This window comes from Setaria italica, chromosome IX (assembly GCF_000263155.2).
Source record: "Setaria italica strain Yugu1 chromosome IX, Setaria_italica_v2.0, whole genome shotgun sequence".
Lineage (NCBI taxonomy): Eukaryota > Viridiplantae > Streptophyta > Magnoliopsida > Poales > Poaceae > Setaria > Setaria italica.
Genome location: NC_028458.1, coordinates 13,188,457 through 13,202,893, shown reverse-complemented (window position 1 = coordinate 13,202,893; position 14,437 = coordinate 13,188,457). Strand labels below are relative to the sequence as shown.

General features: G+C 48.1%; 2 protein-coding genes across 2 annotated transcripts; both read left to right on the top strand.

Annotated features, from left to right (window-relative positions):
- The first annotated feature begins 363 nt into the window (after positions 1-363).
- On the top strand, positions 364-4,060 carry LOC101784967 (protein FAR1-RELATED SEQUENCE 5). The gene is made up of 5 exons (XM_004982522.3): positions 364-911; positions 989-1,057; positions 1,150-1,545; positions 1,657-3,703; positions 3,776-4,060. Exons 1-4 carry the CDS (start codon positions 876-878, stop codon positions 3,589-3,591), a joined length of 2,436 nt encoding a protein of 811 aa, XP_004982579.1. The 5' UTR covers positions 364-875; the 3' UTR covers positions 3,592-3,703; positions 3,776-4,060.
- A 317-nt stretch (positions 4,061-4,377) lies between these two features.
- LOC101782835 lies at positions 4,378-5,080 on the top strand. Its single transcript, XM_004986371.2, has one exon. The coding sequence runs from the start codon at positions 4,385-4,387 to the stop codon at positions 5,006-5,008; it is 624 nt and encodes a 207-aa protein (XP_004986428.1). The 5' UTR covers positions 4,378-4,384; the 3' UTR covers positions 5,009-5,080.
- The last annotated feature ends 9,357 nt before the right edge of the window (positions 5,081-14,437 follow it).

Here is a 14,437-nt window from a genome sequence, read left to right as displayed (position 1 = left end):
TGTACGAATGAATTTAGCTCATGGCCGTAGTAAAAGAAATACTCCTTCAATGAATTCATTTATAGGATCCAATTATCACTGTTACACATAACTACTTGTAAGATCCAAAACCATGTAGCTTCATAATCGGAAAAGGAGCTAAAGAGTTTACATCCTGTAGGCGTAGTGGACCTTTCCAACCGTGGAGGGGCCGAGGGTGGGAGCAATCCCTGTAGGCGTCGGACATCGGCGTTGACCGCTACGGCGCTGCGGTGAAGCGCATCGCTTCCGCGGCGCATGTGACAACGAGGTCGGCGCTCACCTCTCCTGCAGCTCCCGCGCCGCCTCGGCCGCGGCCTCCGCCTTCGCCGTGCGGATGGCGTCACGCGGCAGTACAGGTCTGACGCGTGTGGTGGAGGGCGGCGAATGAAGAGGATGGGGAGACTTCTCTCGGAAGAGAAGGTTTGGGAGGAGAGGGAGAAATTTGCAATTTTACCATCATCAGAGTTGGGTTTCGTTGGAATGCCATCCCACGAATGGGTTTCGCCAGATTGCCACTATGAAATGGTGTCCACCCGCTCAAATGCCTTTCCTTCCCCTAAAGGCCTGAACCCTGACCCCCTTCTTCCCAAGTTCGCTCTCTTCCTGCCACGCATCCACGCAGGTGATTGACGGCCCGTGCCCCTCCTTGCCCCTTCCCTACCGGCGGACGGCCTGCGCCGCCATGGGAGAGGACGCCAGTGCATCCCACTTCGGCACTTCCCCTACTTGTTGCACATCCTCGTCTGCGCTAGCTACTGACTGGTAGCGGGTCCAGATCACGGTGACATACATCTCGCACACTTGCAGTCACCTGAGCAGGAACAGCCCAGATCAGATCTTGCATCGAAACATCAATGGCAACTGAAGACGATTCTAGCTTCAATTTCATGGTAGTTTCTCTATTGCATTATTTCTTGCGTGCTACTATCTGTCATGGTTCGGTTTTAAACTTTGCGATGTTTAATAGGGTGCGATGGGATTATGTCAAGGTGATATGGATTGTTCCAAAGCACCAGAAACAAGTATGCCACCTTCTGTAAGTATTCTCCTGTGCAACACTTTGCAATTTCTTTTGTTCTTTGCAATCTTGGTAGTTCATTATTGATATGCCCTGAAATCTTTATCAAGGGATCTATGAATGAGCCTGAGTGGGGTGATGGCTTAAAGCCATGTATTGGCATGACATTTGACAGCTGGGAGGACGGTGAAGAGTTCTATAAAGCATATGCTGAACGTGTTGGCTTTTCCGTTCGCACATGGACACAGCTGAAAGGTGGCGATGGTGCATTGTTGTGGAAGCGTTATGTTTGTACAAGGGAGGGTTTCAGGAAGGGGAATAAGCGGGTGATCACAGGAGCAAACAAGCCGAAAAGGAATAGGAAGCTCACTAGATGTGGTTGTGAGGCTATGATAGGATTCAAGAGAAATGCTGATGGCAAATATGAGGTCGCACGTTTTGTTGAATCCCACACGCATGAACTCCTTTCTGCTAGTCAAAGACAACTCATCAAATCAAGTAGGGAAGTAAGTGATTGATGTGTGCACCGTTTATCTTTTCTTTATCCTTTTTTCTGTTTTTGCTTGTACACCCCGTTCTTTGATTTCTAACTTTTTTTTTTATCTATTTCTATGAAGGGGTTGAATTATGTGCCTGACTGTGATGATATATTAAAGCCCTTAAGTGGCATGACATTTAATAGCTGGGAAGAAGGTGAAAAACTCTATAAAGTGTATGCTGATCACGTTGGGTTTTCTGTCCGCACATCAACACAGAGTAAAGATTGTGGTGGTGTAGCATTGTGGAAGCGTTATGTTTGTACAAGAGAAGGTTTCAGGAAGGGAAAACAATTGGAGGTGACTGGAGAAAACAAGCGTAAAAGGAATAGGAAGCTTACCAGGTGTGGTTGTGAGGCTATGATTGCATTCAAGAGAAAAGCCAACGGAACATATGAAGTTGCCCGGTTCATTGAAGCACACAGACATGAACTTGTTCGTCCTAGTAAGAAACGGTCTGAGAAGTCCAATAGAGAAGTAAGTAGTGAAATGAAGGGCACATTACTTGGCACGCCTGAAATATTTAATTTGCTTAATTCAGAGAAGGGTGAACAACGAAACATTGGCTGTACGAATGTTGATTTGCAGAATCAGCGTTGCGGTATTCAAAAAGCAATCAAAGAATCAGATTGTCAGGTTTTTATCAATATCATGAAAAAGAAGCAAAGCTTCAATTCAGAATTCTTCTTTGATTACCAACTAGATGAGAAGGGCATGGTAAAGCATATTTTCTGGGCAGATGGATCGTGCAGAAAGAACTACACGTTGTTTGGTGATGTTATTTCTTTTTATTCTACATGTGACACCAATCAGCATGGCCCAATAATTACCCTGTTCACTGGAGTTAACCATCACAACACTTGTGTTACATTTGGTGCTGGATATCTAGCAGATAACAGAATTCAGTCATGCACGTGGTTATGTCAAGCTTTTCTCAAGGCAATGGGTGGGGTTGCACCTAAAGTTGTTATAACCAATGAGGACCCTAGCATGGAATGTGCAATAAGAGATGTCTTTCAAACAACTAAACATAGACTTTGTACCTGGAAAATTCTTATGAAACTCTCAGATAAAGTTGGCCCTATGTTAAACAGCAATACGCAGTTTAGTAATAGAATTAGGGCATGTGTTTTGGGTTCAGAAACTCCAGAGGAGTTTGAGTTGAAGTGGTCTTCAATAATTTCCGAATTTGGTTTAGAAAATAATGCTTGGCTGACTGAGAAGTATAACATGCGTCAAACTTGGATACCTGCTTACTTTCATGATCTGTCCCTTGGTAGAATACTGCAGACCACATCAAGACTTGAGAGTGAGAATGCATTCTTTGGTCATTTTAACAATCAACAACCTGTTTTGCTGGAGTTCTGGGTAAGATTTCAAACTGCTGTAGAGGAACAACAGCGCACAGAGTTGTGCAATGACAATGCCACCCTTTGTATGCTGCCTATGCTGCAGAGCCCTTGGAGCATTGAGAGTCATGGCAGAGAAGTTTATACTAATGAAATATTTAAACTCTTCCAAGATGAGGTGATTGCTGCTAGGGATAGCTGTGATGTCAAAAGTATGGCACAGCTTGGTGAAATTCGGATCACAGGCATTAGTGATGATAGTGGAAAGATTAAAACAGTTCAGTACAATACCTGTACCAAGATTGCACAATGTTCTTGTAGATTGTTCGAATCTGTTGGTATTCCTTGTTCTCATATCATTGTTGTCCTGAAGGGGGAAAAGTGTAATGAAATCCCTAGCCATTATATAATGCAGAGGTGGACTAAAATGGCTACATGGATAAACATCTTTGGTTCCAACATGCATATGCTTGAAGGGTCACGGACATCCCTTCCACCTACTATTACAAGGCTGTATTCGGAATCCTGTTCAAAATTTAATAGTGGCATAGATGTTGCCAAACAATGTGAGAAGAAAATGAGATACTTGCACAAGGCTATTTCTGATGCCGTTGATCATGTAATGCAAATGGGACCAATCAGTGAGTATAATGGACGGCAAGTTTGATACTCTATCCATCCACTACATGAAGTGCACCAGTTGGGAAGTGACAAAAGAATGAAGGTGCTTTGGAGCAGGCAAAAGGATGAAAGGGAACAGGACTACCTCAAATAATTAGGTAAAGAATATTAAATTTTCGTTATTGTGTTTGCTTTGGAGTTGTTGATTTATTGATGTGTTGTCTTTGCAGGTAGATAAGCAGCGGAGAACTCAGAAGGTCTGTAGTATTTGCTCATCTTTGGTTTTGAATCTTTTTGGTTAAGCCACTTGTGTCTTGCTCCATTGTCCGAGGGGGGAGGGCCTTGAGCCCCGTCCGTCCCACTGCTAGATCCGTCCTGGTAGCGAACATTCAGCTGACCCAAGGTTGGTTCCAACTATTCACTGAACAGGGAGAAGGACACCCCAATTTTACCATCTCTGCAAACCAAGTATGCAATTCCACCAAAATCATCGAAAATTTTCTGTTTCAGCTTCATTTTACCCAGTGGAGTACAACATTCACGGCATTTGAATTGTTTTACTGTTGCTCCGTTACGGACACGGTACCAGGTAGAAATGTACTCTATTTTTGCTGGCACGAGCGAGCAATAGTTTATAGTCTATACCGACGAAACGATCCAATCCAGACGCCACGGCCTCCGAGCAAATGGCCGTGCGGTTTCATCCGTCACCAGTTGTAAAATACTCGCGTGCGTGCACCACGAAACCAGCCAACCTCCTCGTTAAAACTCGGCTATCCCCTGGCTTCCAAACGCATCGCACATTTGCTACTGCATCCATCGCAAACGGTCACGTCCCGATGGACTCGAACGCCGCCGCCATTCTCCCCACCCACGCCGGCGACGACCTCCACCGCCGCCGCCGCCGCCGCTGCTGCTGCGTCTGCTGCCTCCTCGCCGCTCTGCTCATCGGCGTGACACTCCTGGTCCTCTTCCTCACGGTGCTCCGCGTGCGCGACCCCACCACGCGGCTCGTCTCCTCGCGCGTCATTGGCTTCTCCCCGGGCCCCCCGGGGCCCGAGCTCCAGTTCAACCTCACCATGCTCCTGACCGTGGGCGTGCACAACCCGAACCGGGCGTCCTTCTCGTACGAGTCCGGGAGCGCCGAGCTCCGGTACCGCGGCGTCCTGGTGGGCGTCGCCGGCGTCGAGCCCGGGCGCATCCCCAGCAGGGGCGACGGCACCATGGAGCTCATGATGACGGTGCTGTCCGGCAGCTTCGGCGCCGAGCTGCCGCAGCTGGTCAGGGACATGGAGGCCGGCGCGGTGCCGCTGGACGCCGGCGCCAGGGTGCCCGGGAAGGTCGGCCTCCTCGGCGGGGTGATCAAGCTGCCCGCCGTGGCGTACTCCGACTGCCATGTCATCTTCGGCGTCCCGGAGATGAAAGTCCGGAGCCAGGTGTGCCACGACCACACCAAGCTCTGATCGGGTTCGAGTTAGGGCCGGCCGGGCTGCTTCAGTGTTGCGTGATTGTGTCTTCGATTGGCCGTGCAAGGCATGCAGATAACATACTGTCACCGGCTCACTGCTAGGTGTTGAAAAGAGAAAGAGTATACTCCCTCTATTTTAAAATATACTATTATGGTTGGTCAAACACTGTCAGCGTTATGATGGTCTTGTACTCTTGTCGATCAACAGGTGCTGTCGTCCTGACTACGCGATTATCTTTACACAGAAGATGCAAATAGCTCCATCGATTCACCTTCCCGTGTACGGATTCTATCTTTCAGAATTTTCCTATCGAACGCTCCATTGCAACATAAAAATAAAACATCTGCAACATAAAAAATCAGTTGCAACATTGAAAAATAGGGGGAAAAATGACTACATCGTTCGACTCTGAAGTAGAAAATTCCCGCTGCAATATGAACACTATGTTTTCCAAAAAATTCCCACGCGCAACATGAATACTATGAAATATACGGAAACAATAGTCGCAATATCGATGCTTAACTATTGGAACATAAGTCGAGCTGTTCGATTTTTTTAAAAAAAATCCGGACTACGTGTAGCATTACCGTTTTTTAAGAAAAGAAAAGGAAATACCTTTTCTCCACGTGGACCCGGTCGGCGGGCTGGCTGGACTGATCGAGTTCGAGTCGGTAAGCCAGCTTACTTCAAATAATCTAACAATCTCATTATGTTCCGAAAGCACACACGACAGGAGCGGACCTAGTATAGGGATATGGGTGTGCAGATGTACACCCAATAATTCTTGCCAAACACTAGCAGTTTGTACGTATATAATTCGTATGGGTGTACTCACAGTTTGTCCAGAACGTGTATATTTGAGCTCCAGCACTCAAAAAAGCCTTGCCAATATCCCAAACTCCCTCTGTCTCTCTCGCATGCCACGATGGGCCTCCTAGTATTGCCCTTGCCCACATCCGCAGTCTGCACGAAAGCCACCTTGGCAGGCAGCCCGGCAGGGGAGCGAGCGCGTGGTGTCCAGGCAAAATGTGAGCAGCGAGCGCCCAGGTAATTAAGGGCCAGACCAACATCGGCCGAGGAAGGGAAGAGCATCAGCTAGCATCTCATCTGCAGAAGGTTTGTGTTTTTATGATAGGTCACGTCTTTGCTTATTTGTTGTAGTTGGTATGCAATTACTAGTTACTCAGTAATACCAATTGCCAGTTTCGGTTGTACATCAATAAAAAAGAAACTGAAATCGAAGTAGAGAACATTGAAGTAGAAACGGAAATTGCGAGGACAAAACATCAGGCTGATGGGGCAACATGTGGTGTTGATAATTCACGAAGATTAACATGACTACATGGCTAAATTCTTGAAGATGATGGACAATTTATGACGTTGGCAGGCTTTTCTATGACCGTGGGGGAGATGAGTGCCGTGTTAGGTTATGATAATGTCAACGAGCTAGTATGGCAAGACGAAGATCATTGTATTAGCATCGTCACAACTTTAGGATATGATTTTCCAAAAAAGTGAAAAATCGTGTAGCAATGACAATCATTTTTTCCTTCTTTTATAGAGGTATAATTTTTGGAATCTCCGTACACCCAGTACTGAAAATCCTGCGTCCGCCACTGACACACGAGTCCGGATCTTGGAAGACACGAACGCGTACAATGGACATGTTGCCATCGTCTCCGCTTCCGGCGGATCTCCTGCTGGAGGTCCTGGCGCGTTGCGACCCAGCCACCGTCATCCGCTGCGCCGCGACCTGCAAGCCCTGGTACCGGTGCATCACCGACCCATCCTTCCCGCGGCTCCTTCGCGCGCATACCGGCGGCGGCCGCTCCGTCACGTGCCTCGTCGGCGGCTTCTTCTGGCGCTCGCGAGAGGACGACCGCTGCACCTTCACGGAGACACGGATGTCGCCGTCGTCGTCGTGCAGCGCCGCCACCACGTCTCCCGTGGCAAAGACCATTCGCGCCTTCCTGTCGCGCAACGCCGGGCACCTGAAATCGTTCGAGCCCTGGAGTCCCGCGGCGGCCTCGTCCTCTTCCGCCGCGGCATCCAGCGCGGCGCGTGGTGGGGCACGCAACAGGAACGTCGCCTGTGGATATGCAAGTATGCAACCCCGTGACCGGCTGGCGCCGCTCCATCCCCGCGCCGGCCGTCTACGACCAGGCGCACGTCCTGCTCCCCGGAGAGGACAGCCACTCGTTCCAGCTCGTCGCCGTGTACCTCGGGACACTGCGACGGTACGGCGACCTCACGTTCCAGACCTTCGCATCGGAAGCCAAGGACACGCGCTGAGCGACGGCGATGGCGGAGATGGACGGCGGCGGCGCATGGGACCCGGAAATCGAGCTATCGCCGCCGGAGGATTTCGAGAGAGTGGTGACGCCCTCGCCGGTGGTCCTCGGCCGCGTCGCCCACTGGCTGTTCAGGGCGTGCGGGGCGTACAACGTGCTCGCGCTCGACGCCGACGCGGCGCGTGCGGCGTGCATCGACGTCCCGCCGAGGTCCGCGCTGGACAGCGACGCGATCCCGCGGAAGCAGATGCTCCTGTCGTCGACGGCGGACGGGAGGCTGAGCCTGCTCGCCGGGGAGGAGACCAGGATCTCCGCGTGGGCGCTGTCGACGGCGACTACTACGACGGGCGGGAGCAGCGACTCCGGATGGTCGCTGCACGCGACGTACGAGAGGGAGTGGATAGCCAGGTTTGTGGCGCCGCAGGGGCCGCGGCGCAAGCCCGGGTACCCGGTGATCGATCTCGAGCGGGGCGGCGGCGGCGGCGCTTTCATTGGCGCGCAGGGCTTCGGAAGCTACGTCCTGCTCAACATGGGGACTAACGAGATCGTGCGGACGGAGGTGGCGAAGTCGTCATGCTTCTGCCCGTACGAGTACGAGGTTGATCTGGCCTTGCTCACTGCGCCAATGAAATCATTTTGACCTGCTCCTACGGTCGATGTTGCCAGGAATGTTCTTTACACATTTGCCGCCTTGAGCGAAATGTTTAAACACACTTTCTTTCTTTTTTTTTGAGGTGGTTTAACGGATACATCAACCTGCTTTCAGTTTACAATTCTGATTGTGATATTGTGCATATGCATCCACACACTGACACACAGTATCTTGAGTCTCTTAAACGCGCAAAGCCGTTCATAGAGTAAGGTTTGTGATCATAGGGGCGAATGTACAGCTTTATATACATGCAACAACCATAGTTAGCATAGTGTTATTTTGGTGCCAGGCAGCTTGTTCAAATGCACTTGCACGCAGCCTACTATGCATCCATATTAGACCCTGTTTGGATACACCCTCCTAAAAATTAGGAGTCCACTTTTAGGACACTTTTAAGACTTGTGCATCTAAACATGGATTCTAAAAGTACACTTCTAAACTTTAGGAGGGCCATTTTCATTAGGAGGACCGAGGGGTACTAATGGATCCTATTTCTCGTAAAAGTGGTCCCCAAATCCCCCTTTACCCCTATTGCCCTCACATGCATTAATGACGTGAACAGTGCAGGGATAGTTTAGAGGAGTAATTGGGGGGTAAAAATGACATTTTCCCTCTAAGGATCTTTAGTAGTCCATCCAAACAGCCATGTACTAAACTTAGGACTAGCAATTTTAAGGTCCTAAACTAGTTTAGTACACGGAGTTTGTATCCAAACAGGGCCTTAACATAGTGTCATTGGAGCCCCAAATTGCTGATACATCATAACTGGGTCGTACATTTAGGATCTGTCACAAGTGTGCGCAGTTCATGCCTTAATAACTTCCCTGACGGTGACCGTGGTATTGAATCAATAAAAACAACTTTACGTATCTTCTCGTATGGAGCAACCTAATAAAAGAGTGCCAGCATATGTAAATATGTTATATGTGTTATGTAATTTGCCTGACAATTATTGCAATATGGTTAAGCTGGTCAAGACGTTATGCATTACATTCGTTTGTTTGTTTAATTTGTTATTCTAGACTTGACCAAGTGTCTTAAAAAAAGGCACGATGTATTCCTATACCTTCTAACATTGGTCTTAACAATTAGTCTATGTCCTCAACTGAGCAATAAACAAACCGATAAAGTTTTTAAAAAATGTAGTAAACACTAAATTAGTACGCCTTTCCTTGAAATTCTGCAAGAACAAATAAAAGAAGAGCTCTTCCAGTGAGAATAAAACAAGAAGCAAAAAAGAAGGGAAGACCTGTTTGGCAACAAATTTTATTATTTGGTCTTCTGTAAGATTGCTTCCTTTTTGTCTTACAACAAATGCCATAGGTAATTGTCCTGCTTCTTGATCTGGATATCTATGAAAAGACAGAGATACTTTTTTATCTTGAAAACAGATAATTTTGAAAATAAATAGTTGGAGCCTTTCACTAGTAATAAGTATTATAATCAAAGGCTATTCGATCTAGCTCTTATTTAATTACATATCAATTTGCAGTACCCATAAATGGATAGTTAATAATTCAAAGTGAAATTAGCTAGGCACAAAAGGATCTGATCTTGTTATAATCAAAGGCTATATTTGTTGGGAATTATACACTAACAAATAAAGGACTAAATTGCCACACTTTAAAATGTCATAATAATCACGCTATTTTTTTTGAAGAGAATTTAATTATTTTTTGACAACTAACTTTGGTAGTGGACAAGGATCTCATTATTATAAGAAAATGTTGTAACTCCACATGCTATAATACTGATTCAATTCCAAGAATATTTTCAAATAGATCATTCAACATAACTATTGTTTAAAACATTTATTCATTTGGAGAAGAACATACGGGACAACAGCTACATCAAGTAGTCCTGGGATCAAATGTAGCATGTCTTCTAACTCCAACCTGAAGCATAAAATAGAAAAACAGATAATCACGTGTGCACTTGTGTTAAATGGAAAAGGACAAAAAATCATGGAAAGAAGACCTATTAATACCTGATATGCCTTGTACTTAATTACTTCCTTTAATCTGTCTACTATATAAAGGAAGCCATCTTCATCGAAGTAACAATGGTCACCAGCCTTTAGCCACCCATCAGAATCAAATGCTGGAACGTTTGCCTCATTACCACCAACATACCCTACCAAGGACAAACAAACTATTGGCATTCCCACATATGTACCAGGAAAAAAATATAGTGAGGTGGGGAGGGGTTTACACTACAATGTTTTTATGAGTTCTTACTGAATCTAATTTGACCAGTAATTTTGGTTTCCTACTTCTTTATTTATTTTATTTTATTTTATTGCAAAGGCAAAAACAATTAGGAAATGGTGTTTATTAAGTCACTCATTTGCTTTAGCACTCTGTTTGTTCTATCATTAAGACTATGATTTAGGGCTCCAAAGGGACTATTTTGTGTATATCACCTTATAACTTAACTTATATTGGAAATTAGGTGACAAAATTTTATGTCGCGCCCTCATAAAACCTTTAAAATGACCATGGAGATATTTTCTGAACATTAAAAATTGTAATATTGTGGACAGTTCCTTATGATCCACAATGACAAAAGATACATCTATGAGATTCATTATTATAATTATGCACAAAGGATTATACATTAACTTAAAACTATTCCCAAAAGGAACATTTATATTATAACTAGTTCCAACAATTCTTTTGAGATAAAAAAATAATGTTCACGCTTCATGTCCAATCATAGCATTTCATCCAAGATAGACATAAGCCACAAGATAGCGTTGTCTTATATTATTCCTTAAGATTCTTTAGCAAGTTGCAGACAGCATATTCTGGTGCCTTTAATTTAGGTGCATTTTTTGTTGTTTGGTTTTTTAGTTGGAAGTAGAAACAGATAGTGGTGTTCATGTTCCTTTGTTATGTTGTCAAATTCAATAATACATTGATAAATATGTATTATATGCACTACAAATATAAGTGAAATACCTAGCATCACACTTGAGCTTCGAATACATAACTCCCCTTGCTCATTTGTTGATAATAGTTCACCAGTAACGATGTTAACAACCTTGGCTTCAACACCGCTACATAGGACCTCTTTGTATCCGCTTATTTCCCGCTTATCGGTGGAAACAAGCCATAAGGCCACCCAAACACCTTGCTTATTTCCTGCTTACCACCCAAGCCGCTTCTCCCACAATCCAGAATACAACTAACGCTCCGCTTTTCCTCCACACGGCTTTGGAGGCGCTTCTCGTGCAAGCGAGCCAATTTTCCCCGATACCCCTCACCCCTACGACATCTCGATCCCACGCCCGCTGCCGGCTCCATTCGCCACCCGGCACCCTCCACCGGCTCCGTCCGCCGCCCGGCACCGACCTCGTCCGCCGCCCGCCGCCGGCTCCATCCTCCTGCCACCCGCCGGCCATCTTCCCCAAGAAGATCACCCACACCACCGCAGCTCCCGCCGGCCCCCTCCGCGGCCGCCCACTCCGCCACAGCCCCGGCAGGCCCCCTCTGTAGCCGTCCCACGCCGTGACAGGCACCGGTTCGCGAGGAAGACCTTGCGGCAAGCAGGAAGAAGATAAACCTGAAAAAATAAAGGAAAAGAAAAAAAAATAAGTGGATGACATTAGAATTCACTTATCATCAGTCTAAAATGAACTATATTATCAGCCTAAAATAAGTGGATGATGTTAGAATTATTATCTTCTCCTCGTATTCACAATAAAAATAAGCTATTATCAGCCTCAGGGGGTATTCAGGTCATTTTATCAGTCAGGACAGACAATTGACACATAATAATTAGGATTGCGAAATACCCAACTTATTCAGACAACAGATTCTCCAGACAGCAGGCTTATCAAATAAGCCTGCTTGCCAGATAAACGAGTTCCAGAAAAGCGTATACAAACAGGGTTATAGTCTACCTGTGGATTTTACTCGACAAGACTCCTCATGACCAATCATCTTTGCCATCAAGCCCCCCCTCAGTTGAGCCATAAGCTTATTGTAGGGGAAATGATACATATTTTATCCATGGGATGTCACAAGCATGAGAATTTACAATGCAAAACAATGCATCCTATATCTAGGTAACAACTAAAAGATGATATGCAAGTTGAAGCATTGATAATTGAAATGGGAAAATATAGTAAACTAAATAAGTGAAAATAATAAGGAACAATAACATTAAGTCCAGAACTAAACTACCTCCCCCACCCACAAACGAATTGACCATCAAGCAATGCCCATGACAAGAACAACACTGATCTGCAGTTTTCCTTCAGTTTTTGGAACACTTCATCAGGATTTATCAGTTCTCGTAGAATGAAAAGAAGCAATCGTGCATGTAACTTTCTGATTTAAGAGTGTGATTTTGACATAGGAATGGGTTTGGCGAGCAAAGCATACTCACCAATGAAAGCTCGATGCCTGGAAACCTCTCCTGGAACGCCGACGCGGCGACGGTGCTCAACGGCGCACCGCCGCAGTCTATCCGAACAAGATCAGGGAACCCCTCCTGGCCGACGCCTCCCGGCGCCATGGCCACCACCACCGGCGGCGCCACGAACATCTGCGTGGCCCGGCACATGGCCGCCACCGACGCCATGCCCGCCGCGCCGCCGCAGGGCGCGGTGACCACGACCGTCGTCTCGGCCTTGAGGACCCCGCGCATCAGCATGTGGAAGCCGTACGAGGGGGACATGGGCACACCTAGGAGCGTGACCACAGGCCCGCCGGGCGTCCGCGGCTGCGCCGAGCGGAACTGCAGCGCCGACGCGATGAGACGCCGGTGAGACTGCGCCACCGCCTTCGTTCGCCCGGTTGTCCCGGATGAGTAGTTGATTGCCGCCACGTCGGACTGCCGGACCTCGACTGCAGGTCCGTCTTCCCCCGATTCTTGGCCATGGAGGAAAGACTCGAACTGCGGCGAGTCGAGCAGGATGACGGTCAGCTTCCGGCCTGCGGGGGCAGGGACCTTGCCGACGGTCGCTGCGGTGGCGAAGACGACGGACGGGTTGCACAACCCGACGGCGCGGGCGACGTCGGTGGCGGTGGACAACGGGCTAACCGACGAGACGGTGGCGCCGAGGGACAGCACCGCGAGGTACACCACGGGGACGTCGAGGCTGGGCGGCGCGAGGACGAGCGCGACATTTCCCTTGGCGACGCCGAGCGCGCCGCGCAGTGCCGTGGCGAGGGAGCGGACGCGGGCGGGCAGCACCGCGAACGAGAGCTCGGCGCCGGTGGACGCGTCGGCGAAGGCCGGGTGCGCGGGTAGCGGGGAGGGGAGGCGGGACAGGGCGAAGGACGGGAAGGAGACGGGCGCGTCCTCCGGCGGGCGCAGGCTGCGCAACGTCCTCGTGGCTGGGCAGAAGCCGCTCGTCGAGTCCATGGGCACGGCAGCGAGCGCACAGGTCTTGGCCGGGGCCGGCGGCCGGCGGCGAGCTGCCGAATTAGTGGTGGCGGGGACTGATGATGCGATGATTGGTCAAGTGGAAACTTGCAGCTACGAGTGGCAAAAAAGTGGCCATGGATTTGCCTAGACATTTTCAAAAACGGTACCTAGGAAAGTGATATATTCGCAGCATGATTTGTAGCAGTTCTTTTTCGAGTGTACGTTAACAATCAGCTTATGGGCATCAAAACAATATAAAGAACAGGACGAGGATTGGATATGAGCATAATCATGAATTCTTCTCATTTCACATTCAATCTTAAGCATTGAGATGCAAGGCAAGGCTAGGGCTGCAGGTGAATCGTAATGCGCTGTTGTTGCTCGTGGGTCAGCGGAGGGAGGGAGACGTGAAGCCAGCCATGCCGAGGATTGCGGCGCACGAGTGCCGGCCAGAGCACGGAGGACCGCGTCGTCAAGACTCGGCGCCACTCTCTGCCTCCGGCCATCAGCGGAGACATGAAGTGTTGCCGCCGTTTGTCATGGGCTGCGGAGGGTTGCGGCCAGACTGCGGGCGGCGGAAAGGCTAAAAATTGATGCTCTGCTAGTCATTTGTTAGACTCTTTGTTGGGCATCTTGCTGCTCCGCTGCTGATCCAACAAATGTGATTCGAGTGTTTTCGCCTTATTACCAGAAATTGGTTGCAATCTCAAAATGTACGATGCATTTCTGTTAAAAAGAATGTCCAAACAAAATCTCTCAAAGACGTCATCAGCGCAGGACTTGAGCCGTCGTCGCTCCCCGAGAAAAGGGGGAAAAAACCCGGCTCAACGCACGACACGAGCCCACGATCCTACGCTGCCTTTGCCTCGCCTCTCCTACCATGTTGCCGGATCGGAGCTCTCCCGGCTCCCTCAGTAAATCCCTTGGCACCATGACGCAAAGCCCGCTGCCAAGATCGGTCGTGTAATGCTAGGACAGTACAATTACGAATGATCCTCACGGATCGCGGGGTGGTTGTTTCGGCACGGCGATGCGGAAATGAGGTACAAAGACCAGGGAGATCTCTTGGTGGATGTCGTGACGATTCTTATCAGATTAGTGAGA

Bases quoted from the DNA above. Each gene is read 5' to 3' on its own strand.
- LOC101784967 (XM_004982522.3), top strand. From the start codon at position 876: ATGGCAACTGAAGACGATTCTAGCTTCAATTTCATG. The intron at 912-988 runs GTAGTTTCTCTA...GATGTTTAATAG, and splicing joins ATTCTAGCTTCAATTTCATG to GGTGCGATGGGATTATGTCA. The intron at 1,058-1,149 runs GTAAGTATTCTC...ATCTTTATCAAG, and splicing joins AAACAAGTATGCCACCTTCT to GGATCTATGAATGAGCCTGA.
- LOC101782835 (XM_004986371.2), top strand. From the start codon at position 4,385: ATGGACTCGAACGCCGCCGCCATTCTCCCCACCCACGCCGGCGACGAC.